Source organism: Bidens hawaiensis, unplaced genomic scaffold, assembly GCF_021521415.1.
Source record: "Bidens hawaiensis isolate Kalapana, Puna unplaced genomic scaffold, B.hawaiensis_p1.1 tig00002825_1, whole genome shotgun sequence".
NCBI lineage: Eukaryota > Viridiplantae > Streptophyta > Magnoliopsida > Asterales > Asteraceae > Bidens > Bidens hawaiensis.
In genome coordinates, this window is record NW_027491152.1 from 1,232,615 (window position 1) to 1,244,133 (window position 11,519).

At 39.4% G+C, this 11,519-nt stretch overlaps 2 protein-coding genes across 2 annotated transcripts; both read left to right on the forward strand.

The window, feature by feature from the left end:
* Positions 1–6,936: 6,936 nt before the first annotated feature.
* Positions 6,937–8,219, forward strand: LOC143621276 (uncharacterized). The gene is made up of 3 exons (XM_077092753.1): positions 6,937–6,997; positions 7,169–7,739; positions 7,862–8,219. Exons 1-3 carry the CDS (start codon positions 6,937–6,939, stop codon positions 8,217–8,219), a joined length of 990 nt encoding a protein of 329 aa, XP_076948868.1.
* A 2,292-nt stretch (positions 8,220–10,511) lies between these two features.
* LOC143621277 (uncharacterized) lies at positions 10,512–10,892 on the forward strand. Its single transcript, XM_077092755.1, has one exon. It carries the CDS (start codon positions 10,512–10,514, stop codon positions 10,890–10,892), a length of 381 nt encoding a protein of 126 aa, XP_076948870.1.
* The last annotated feature ends 627 nt before the right edge of the window (positions 10,893–11,519 follow it).

Consider the following 11,519-nt stretch of genomic DNA (forward strand, 5'->3'; position numbering starts at 1 on the left):
GGAGCCATGTTCATGTCAAGCTTGTTTCAACAAACCGATACATGAAGATACAGTGATTGCAACTCGCAAGCAAACTGAGTCCCGCAACCCTCTTGCATTTGCTCCCAAACTTATTAAAACCTCCGATTCTTTGCAGGAGGTTAGAGTTACAAATTTAAGTGTACATTAGAGCAATTATCATAGTGGGTTTTAAAGTTTGTTATAAATTCTTATATCATGGTAATACTAATAGTAAAAAACCAAAAGTCTTGAATGGTTATTGCAGTAAAAAATTAATATGGTAATAACTTTTGGTGTATGACATATTTAACTCTTTTAATAAAATGTTTTGGCATATCATGGCATACGGTCTAAATTTTTTAGCATTTTCATTCCCTATTGCTGAATATATCTTTACATATAAAAAGTATGACCGAGCAGATAGCTTTGAATTCGGCTTGGTTGTAAACGACTAAGAGGTTGGTTTGGTTTGTACATGTGCGGTACTGACGAATTAGTCAGGGTTTTACAAATATCATATACAATGAAACTTTATTAATTTTGCCAAGTATTAGTTACATAAGTTAAACACTGCTTTTGGTTTTTAATTCAGATTGAGCCCGGAACAGGCCTGCACCTCTCCATTTTAATTCCAGAAATTAGTTAAACGTTAATCTATAAAACAAAACAATAAACATTTCAAAAGTTTAAGGTCCAAATAGGTAATGAGCAATTAACCATTAAATAACTAGGCACATATATTAAGGCCTAAAATTTTCAACCCTAAAGGTAAACAGGCGTGCTCATAGTGAGAACCGAAAAACAACAAATAAAACTAAAACTAAAGCCCATAAACTAAATTTTGTAGTTTTGGGTTCGATATGAACTCAAAACTGACTCATACTAACCCATATAAAAGTTTCATACGGGTTAATAATTTTATTTGCTTTTTTTTTTTTTACTATTTTTGGCAATTATACAATTGATAATTTTTATGTTGTGACACAGGTATAGATGCCTGTTGCGAAGCGAAGCGGTACCTTAAAATACCAACTTACCAACCAAATCCGTGTTGCGGCGGGACCAAAATACCGACCGAATTCGTGTTGTGTTCACGCAGCAACGCGCTGGCACTCTTACTAGTAAAAGTTGACATGTGTTATATTGTTTTCAGTTTGATGTGATTCTCCGGTGATCCGTCGGTTAAAGTCACGTTCCTAGTGGTGCAAGAAATACTACTAGATCTTATACGTAAGTTGATTAATCCATATTAACTTGTTCACAAAAACCAAAGGATATTCGCATAAATAAAAATGTTGTAACTTATAACCTTAAAAATCTCGTCTAAGAAATAGTAGTTCCAAGAAAACACTTGGCCAAAAATTCAACAATTGTGAGCTTTATATGTCTAGAACTTTTTCCAAACACCTTACAAAATACTAGAGGATTCATTGGATTTGTACACTTAATGGATGACCCACCAAAAGTGCCATTTTGACTCAGACCACGCAAACTTTCTGACTCACTTCACTATATTATTATTCGTCGCCTTTCTCTCCACGCCAAGGATTTACCGAGAAGTTTCTGGTTGAGATTTTGTATACATATATAACCACATCATAAGTTAATGTTATCTCAAACCAATATAAATTCCCACAAAATATGTACACCAAATTTTCAGTTTTCATATTTCGTACCGTCAAGATGGCGGTCATGTTCGGTTTGTTAAATTGTTTCATGGGTTCAAGTAGAGTCGCAATCGAGAGAGGTGAAGGTGAAGGTCAAACTGTTGACGATGAACACAAATCAAAGAGCAAAGGTGCAGCTATCCCGGTAGCTTACTTTCCCATTGGTTCAAACCTTTCAAGATTGTAGAAATGGTATAAGCAATCTGTGTGACAACTACAAATGCAAGGAGCAACGAAGGGAAATTATCTGATCCACACTTAGGATAAAGTAGTTAATATATGTAGTTTGTAGCTTGTTATGCAGATGGATTTTGTGCTCATTCAAAAATTATTGGCCGCTCTATATATCATTTTTGAGTTATGTGTTTTTCTTTTCTACCTTTTTCGGCATTTAAGATGAAATTCGACCAGAAAAACATCCACCAACAAATCAAGATTTATTAGAGTGCAAACGAGCAGAGCCACTCACGAGCTACCTGAGATCAGATCAAAAGGTTGAAACGAGCTGAGCCGGGCGCAAGCTTCAAATAAAACTCATTTAGGGTTTTTTTTTTCTTTTGAAAAACTTTCTATTAGAAAACAAAACCACCAGCCCATGCTAACCAGAAGCTAGCCCATGCTAACCAGAAGCTAGCAAAAGCAGGCACGCAACACAAACAGAACTGCTATTACATTATAGGCAACCTCCATTTGCTCCAATCTATACTCATACATTTTGACATATTCTTAATTTATTAGGGATGAAAACAAACCGAGTCACTCACGAGCTACATGAGATCGAATCGATAAAAGCTTGAAACAAGTTGAGCCGGGCGCAAGCCTCAAATAAAGCTCATTTAGTTATCGAGTTCGAGTTTAAGCATTGTATGAAATATAATAATCATAATTAGGTAATGAAAAGTTTTACACGAGTAATCATAAACATATACAAAATATAATAAACTAAAAGGGTAAAGTTAAAATACAAAGGAAAAATGAGAAGTGTGAGAAAGATTTTTGGCCGCACAATTAGCTCCTAAAAAATAATAAAAATCATAACTCAAAATATTAATAAAAAACGAAAAATTTTAAAAACCAAAATGTTTCCCCCGTCATTCACGTTCCAAAAAAACGGCGAAAATACACAATGCCGAGAAAAAGATACAATGATAAAAATTAACAAAAGACACAATTAAAAATAAAAATGACACAATAGATCGCAAAATATAACACAACACCGAGAAAAAACTCACACAATGATGAAAATTAACAAAAGACACAATTAATAATAAAATGAAAATAGATCGCAAAAAATATAACACGATGCAAAACAGAATATAACATAATGTTGAGTAATATAACACAATATTTAAAAAAAAAAACACAATCTAAGGAAAAAAAATACAATTAATGACGAAAATAAATAAAAAGACACAATGATTTTTTTTCTCAACATTGTGTCCTTTTTATTAGAACGAGAAAGGCAGGAAAAACATTATTGTTTTTTTTTTTACTTTTTTTTTATTTTAACTTTTGAATTTTGAGTAATGGTTTTTGATAATTCTTTTGAGTAGTTTTTTTAGATACAAATCATTCTTATCCTTCTTATTTTTGTTTTCATTTATAGAATAACCTAAACCTTAATTAAATATCATTTATTATTATTATTATTATTATTATTATTATTATTATTATTATGCTTTACAAATCTTGGGTCAATTTAAAGTTATAAAATATGAGATAGTTATAAATAGAAATAAATATATAATTAACATTTTTTTTAAAAAAAATGTAAGGGTTAACCTCAGAATAATAAGTACAAAAACTCGTATTGTATCTTTTCATTAGAAAATATGAATTACTTCGAAGTTTATGACAATTAAAACAAAAGGAGTTAATTAGGAACGAAGATTATTTTTCTATTTGAAAATATTAAATACATGATTTATGATCGCATATTTATTTTCGCTGGTAATTTTATTAGTGTAGTGGTAGAAAGTCTGAGTTTTATAATGGAGACTCAGTTCAATTCCAACAGACAACACCTTGGGAGGGGCAATGATGGAAGACTGGGGTTGTCCGGGTTTTTCCACAAGTGGACCTTCGGGCGGGTGGGTTTTCCCTGAAATTGGAGATAACTTGAAGGTGCTTAAGGGTTTCTTACAACTAAGTTGGGCTAACTAACAGTGGTCTTTTGCCATTAGGTCACATGTACAAAGTACCCAGGCTATAGAGGTGCACCAAAAACCCGAACCTAGAACCGGACACGAAAAAAACCCGGAACCGGTTTTTCTAAAACCCGGGTTTTTAATACCCGAACCCGACCCTACCCGTAGGGTACGGATAGGGTATGACTTTCAATGTTGAAACCCGAACCCGAACCCAAACCCGTACCCGTACCCGATCTAAACCCGATAATACCTAAAACCCGAAACCCGGGTGTTTTGCATACCCGAACAAGATTTTTTTCATGCTAGGATATTGGTGTTTGTGCATATGTTTTTGTGTGGCTGTCTATAGATCTATAGTCGTTCTCCAACGGATCTTTTTTGGAGCACGTATATGATATAAATACTTGTTTAGATCAACGCCTTTTGATATACTAAACAACAACTGAAAACACATAAAATATATGTTTTTTGTATCATTGTTTAGCTGTTTATGTATGTTTGAATGAACTTTGAAGTTTGTATATGGCACAGCCCCAATAGGTTTCAACTTGGGATTTGCTAGTCTTAATTAAGCTTATTTTCTGTGTCATCACCATCATACCTGACCCGTTAATAGAAGAAAAAACTGTAGAAAATGTGTTTTTATTAATACCCGAAAAATAGGGTATTCAAAACCCATAAAACGGGTTTTTTTCAATACCCGAAAATAGGGTCTTCAAATACCCGGGTATTGAAGACCCGGTTCAATACCCTACCCGAACTTGGTACACAGGGTATGGTTTTCCAAGCCAATACCTGACCCGAACCCGACCCGATTATTGGTAATACCCGATTTTTAATACCCGATCATACCTGAACCCGGTTCCATACCCAAACCCGGTTTTTCATAATACCCGATCTGTGCACCTCTACCAGGCTATTCTATGTTTGTTGGTCTTTCACACATATATATATATATATATATATATATATATATATATATATATATATGAATGGGTTCATTGAGAAACTTCAAAAAAGTTGGTAACCAGGGAACCGAGGGCATATTTGTCCAACTATAATCCACCAAAAGTTCTATCAGATATCTTTTCATTTCCAAAACCCTCTGTTCATAATATCCTCGCTGCCACATCCCCATTCACCTCTACGGGCATTATTTTCTGTGTCATCACCATCCTTTACACACAAGTCAAAATTGGGATTTGCTAGTCTTAATTAAGCTTAAAGCTTCAATGTCAGCAATGACTATACCAGATCAATAAATTGAATCGATGATACATAGCCAAAATCTTCAGTGAATTGACAATTTCAAGCCTTTCAATTCATGAATTCTAACAATCTTCATAAAATCTGAAAATCTGTTAACGACGGACATGAGCATGAAGAGCGTTAGTTAGCAATCAATTCAATGTGAATGATGATTTTGTGATTCGAGACTGAATTTGAATATCCTAACGATTGAAGACTGGAATTGAACAAGATTCAGTCATCAATTCTTGATTTGTGGTAAACTCCATGGGTGAATCGAATCGATATCGGTAAAAAGCTTCTTTACTTTTGACTTCTAAAAAAGTCAAATAAACCTTCTAATCTTTTTATTACTACATTTTACTATATTTTCCATCTATAGAGGTAGGGTACTAAAAACACCAAAATATCCTTAAGTAACACCAGCGGGTCAACCAAAAGCATGTCATAAGACACCCGCGGGACATATGAACCATCCGCATAGATCAACTGAGGAAGAAACACCCTCATGACACGTGCGGAAGCATCCTGGCACCCTCAAAAGTCATCCGCAAGAAGGAATACTCTTCTGCGTAAATGACCACGAGGTAATGTCCCGGGACAGCTGTCAATAACCAATTACCTTCTAGAAGATTTGCCAAGATGATTTCTTGAGCATTACGTGATCCTTAGGCCAATCAGCCAATGACACCTGGCAAGGTTGTTATAACCGTGCACATGGCCAATATTGCTCCATTAACCAATGATAAAGAGACACGTGCCCAGGTTGTTATACATGCACATGCAACGTATAGCCTAAACCTATCATGTGAGGGCACGTGTCCAAACGGTTATGAGAGCATCTTCTAAAGGGACAGCTGGCCCAATCACTTCCCCAGACCATTCGGCTATAAATACTCTCTCAATCATCATGAGGTATTCATTCACTCCCACTGTACTCTCTTAATTTACTTAAGTACTTTACTCTCGTCAGAACTGTACTTATTCTCACGTCGGAGGGTGGTTACGGAAAGACCCCCCCCCCCCCTCTTGTCCTTCCCGTAACGAGTTCACGGTGTTTGTTTTGCAGGTTCTCGTCACTGGACTTTGGGAATTGTGTTCATATCGTATCGGCAGTTAACCGTATCCTACCCTGTGGACTCATTGGATCTAGGACCCATTAGTAGGGAGTAGATCCGTGTTTCTTCGTTGGCGCCATCCGTGTCTTTGTTAGAACAGCAGAAAAATTTTCTCCTCATTTTCTTTACGATATGAATCAATTACCTAAAGGGCCGACGGAGAATCAGTCACAACCTCCACGAGATCTCAATATTGAATCACGTGAAGAAACAATATCCATTTTTGCTAGAATCACAAACTCTGCTCCGCAAACTAATACCGTGAACCCTGGAGGTTTTACCTTAGGTGGTTTAGCGGCTCGGGGACATTTCACTCCACTAGCAGATACTACTCCGGTAGATTTTGGGAATGTTGTTACACCAACTACTGACCTGGGGAATGGCACAGCCCCAATAGGTTTCAACTTGAGGAATCTAGAACGAGTTACAAGAGAAATCCACCGAACTCAGTCGGAGTTAGGTTTGGAAGAAGATTCTGGTGATTCTAACCCGAGAAGAGCTCACCGTCATGGCTCCAGAACCGAAGGACTTTTGTCTCCGGACGAATGGCTTCGTGTTCAACAAGATAGTTTGAAAGCTGAATATGAACGTCGGGTCCGGAATGGACGTTTCCATGGCCGTACCCTGACGTAGGATGAGCCTCCCAGGAGATCTATCTCTCCTCCCATAAGGGGAAGCCACATCCAATATAGTCTGCCACCGGAACAGAACGTAGGAGAGATCCGGAGGTTACGTCCTCGTCCTCGCATAGATATGCGGGTACCATCTTATGAGGATGAACTGGACGAATATGACTCAACTTATCACCCGGAAGGTAGTTACTACATCAGAGATAGTTGCCTCCCTTCGTACGGTGGGACTAGCTATCCACGTCCAGTTTTCCGCCATGCGTAGTATCATAGTAATGCTGAGTATGATTTTTCCAAACCATATCGCCCGGAATCTTTCGCAGAGAAATAAAACTTTATTTCAAGTATCGCGACAGCTCCATTCCCGATTAATGAAAAGATTCCAACATCCGTTGGAACATATAATGGAAGGACTTATCCTAGTGATCATCTATTAAGGTTTGAAGCAGTTGGAGGAGTCAGTGATTTGACTCTTCCATATTGGTGTCACATGTTCGCACTAACATTCACCGGGGCGGCGCGGGAGTGGTTTGAGAAATTTCCATGTGGAAAGATTACAAGTTGGAAAGACTTTGTAGAAAAATTCTCTCAACATTTTAGTCAACAAAATAAACATACTCGTGATCCTTCGGAAATACTAGATGTTACAAGGCGAAATAATGAGTCTATTGAAGACTTCATTACTCGTTTTACTAACGAGAGCCTTAACATCGGAGGGGTAAGCAAAGATATGCTGCGAGGAGCATTCTGTAAGAACGTCCATAGTGATGCCTTGATCCGTACTCTAATAGGAAGAGATGGAATGCCCGAGTCATGGGACGAAATCATGAAGGCATCAAAGTTGTTTGCAAGAACTGAGAAAACTCTAAGTTCCAGTAGTCAAAAGCAATCACCGAAGATTGAGTTTCAAACTCTGAGACCGAACATGTAGGCTAAGGGACCAATATGGTCAAGACTTCAGCCAAATGCGAAAACATCTAAACCCTTTGATGCAAGGTCTTGATTGGCAACAAGGGTAAACGTAATTTTTCAGCTCGTTCCTCTAACAGCTGGACCCAGTTATCAAAGACTCCCTCAGAAATTCTCACCACGGAGAATCTGACTTTCCGGAAGCCTCAACCAATACCACACAAGTCATTCCTTGATAACAAGAAACACTGCTCATATCATAATGATATTGGGCACAACACGAATGAATGTGTGGCCCTTAGAAATGAAATTGAAGCAACTGTTAAAAATGGTAAACTCGAACATTTGGTTAAGGGCGTACGAGCAGGGACTGGCAAACCCCCCGCAAAGGACATCCAGGGCCCAGCTAAAAGGCAAGTCAAAGATATGAATGTCCACATGATTCAGGGGAGACATTCGGGTAAAGGAAAAAGGAGAGACTATTCAGATGAGGAATAGAAGAACGAGCCCGTGATCTTTCCTCGGATCAAAGGGGGCCCGTGTAATAAAAACCCACTGATAATTACTGCCGAATTTGGTCATTACCGGTCACAATATGTGTTCTTTGACACGGGCAGTACGTCTGACATTATGTACGAACAGTGTTTCGAACAATTGGACGAAGAAGACAAAGAAAGATTAAAACCAATTCATGCTCCTGTTTCTGGTTTCGGGGGAGAGATAATGCACCCTCGTGGGGTGATATCATTCTCGGTAACACTTAGTGATGGAGCCCATTCAAGAACAGAAGAAGTTGAATTTTTGGTCCTACCAGCAACTTCTAAGCATGACATTATTTTGGGACGAGAAGCGATCGGAGACTTCAATGCCCATCCGTCCACGGCCCATGGTGCAGTAGGAGTTTCAACTCGCACGGGTGTGGCGATAATTCATGTAATCCGACATTGTTTTACAACCGAGAGTTCAAGACCAAGCAAGGTCCCAAGACAGGCTCAGAGGACCGAACCTGAGAAATGGGTTTTGAATAAGAAGTTTCCAGACCAGACAATTACAATAGGACCCGCTATCTCGGAGATAGTGAGAACCTTTTTAAAATAATTATTGACCAAGAACATTGACATTTTCGCGTGGCAGCTCGCGGACATAACCGGTGTCCCGCGGAGCATTTCGGAACACAAGTTAAAGGTAAATTCGTTGATCACCCCAATTGTGCAAAAGAAACGAAAGATGGGCCCGGAACAAACGAAGGCCATGAATGAGCAAGTGCAAGATCTTCTTCACGTTGGGATTATACGAGAAATTAAGTACCAAACGTGGGTGGCAAACCCAGTAATCGTTACGAAAAGCAACGGAACGTGGAGAATGTCTATAGATTATAAAGATCTAAACAAAACATGTCCAAAAGATTGTTACCCACTTCCGGAGATCGACTTAAAGGTGGATGCTATGGCCCCTTTCAAATTCAAGTGCTTCCTAGATGCTTACAAAGGGTATCACCAGATTCATATGGCAGCTGGTGATGAGGACAAGACAGCGTTCCGCACTGACCAAGGAACATTGTGTTACAGAATGATGCCTTTCGGGTTAAAGAATGCGGGCATCACATACCAACGATTGATGAATCAGGCCTTCAAGGGTCAGATAAGTCAAAATCTCGAAGTTTATATGGATGATTTAGTGATAAAAAGCATCAAAGAAGACCAAATGTTGAGGGACATAGAGGAAACTTTTGAAACTTTGAGAAGTATCAATATGAAGCTAAATCCAGCAAAATGTTCCTTCGGGATGGAGGAAGGAAAGTTCCTCGGGGTAATCGTTACGGGCACGGGTTTCAAGGCTAACTCGGACAAGGTTCAAGCAATAGCCCGTATGCCATCTCCCGCATCCCTCAAGCAAGTTCAAACACTTAACGGCAGATTAGTAGCATTAAACAGGTTTCTGGCAAACCACGCTGCCAAATCTTACCCGTTCATCTCAACACTAAGGAACTGCCTCAAAAAGGCACAATTCAGATGGATTCCAGAAGCCGAACAAGCATTCCAGGAAGTCAAGAAGTGTTTAATGGAACTACCCACGTTAACTGCTCCTCACGCAGGTGAACCATTAACATTGTATTTGTCGGCGTCTGACATTGCCGTGGGGGCTGTTTTATTGACAGATAGGAAAAATATTCAAACTCCAATCTACTACGTCAGTAGAACACTATTGGACCCTGAAACAAGATATTCAATGTTGGAAAAGTTGGTGTTGGCACTGGTTTATGCCGCCAGACGGCTCCGCAGATAATTTCAGGGTCACTCCATCAATGTATTAACTGGATACAAACTCAAGAACGTGTTGAGTAAGCCTAAATTGTCCGGTCGACTGACAAAATGGGCCATCGAATTGGGTGAATACTCGATCGAGTATAAGCCAAGACCAGCAATCAAGGGGCAAGTGTTGGCGGACTTCGTCACAGAAGTCCCGAGGCACAAAGAACAAGAATGTTTGATCTAACAACAACCCCAAGCACCTCCGGAACAAGGACAAGTCTGGTCATTGTTCACGGATGGAGCTTCAAGCAGCGAAGGGTCAGGTGCAGGCTTAAGGCTAGTCTATCATGAGGGGCATGAATTCACATATGCCATCAAATTGGACTTCAAAAGTGCAAACAATGAGGCGGAATATGAAGCCTTCCTAGCTGGTCTGCGGATAGCGAAAAAGCTTGGGGTGAAACATTTGGAAGCACGGGTGGGTTCTATGCTAATCGCGGGATAAATAAACGGAACATATGAAGCCAAAAATGATGTCATGGCTTCTTATTTGTCACAAGCAAGGGTCTTGATTCGCCAATTTTCCTCTTTCAATATTGTTCACATTAAGAGAAGTGAGAACAAATCGGTGGACGCTCTTAGCAAGCTAGCTTCAACGAACTTTGAACATTTTGCCAAAGATATTCGTGTGGAAGTTCTAGACCATCCATCCGTCACACAAAATCAAGTCCTGGTAATTCAAACCGGCGTTGAATCATGGATGACGCCCATCAAAGCGTACTTATCTTCCGGAGCACTTCCAGCAGGAAAGGCTAAGGCTCGAAAGATTAAGCACAAAGCTCTGAATTACCAGTTGACTGACGGTATCTTATACCGAAGATCATTTCTTGGTCCGTTATTACGTTGTGTAGACGCATAAGATGCAAATTATTTGATCAGAGAAATTCACGAAGGCATTTGTGGGTTACACGCGGGACCAAGAATGACAGTTGCAAAGATTATGAACGCAGGGTATTATTAGCCCAGCATGCACCTAGATGCCGTACAAGAAATCAGAAAGTGTGATTCATGCCAGCATCATCCCCCCAACACCCTGCGTACAAAGAATGAACTGATTCCAGTTACATCTGCCTGGCCGTTCCAAAAATGGGCTATTGATATTATGGGACCTTTCCCAGAAGCCCCGAGAGGAGTCAAATTCCTGATAGTAGCCATTGATCACTTCACCAAATGGGTAGAAGCTAAACCGGTTGCATCAATCACAGCCTCAAGCGTGAAAAAATTCCTTTGGGAATTCATCGTTTTCCGGTTTGGTCTCCCGCAGGAATTGATAAGTGACAATGGGACCCAATTTGCTGATAGCGGATTGCAAGCATGGTTGAAAGAACTTCAAGTCATTCAAACCTTTACATCCGTAGCTCATCTGCAAGCAAATGGTCAGGTCAAAAGGACCAACCAAACTATGAAAGAAGGGATCAAGGCAAGGCTAGGGACGAAACGAACGAGTTGGGCGGATGAACTACCCCATGTATTCTGGGCCTTCCGC

Excerpts from the sequence above, each read along its gene's own strand:
- LOC143621276 (XM_077092753.1), top strand. The coding sequence starts at position 6,937 with ATGCGGGTACCATCTTATGAGGATGAACTGGACGAATATGACTCAACT. Across the intron at positions 6,998-7,168 it reads CTCAACTTATCACCCGGAAG|CTCCATTCCCGATTAATGAA; the intron begins GTAGTTACTACA and ends GTATCGCGACAG. Across the intron at positions 7,740-7,861 it reads CAAACTCTGAGACCGAACAT|CTGGACCCAGTTATCAAAGA; the intron begins GTAGGCTAAGGG and ends TTCCTCTAACAG.
- LOC143621277 (XM_077092755.1), top strand. The coding sequence starts at position 10,512 with ATGGCTTCTTATTTGTCACAAGCAAGGGTCTTGATTCGCCAATTTTCC.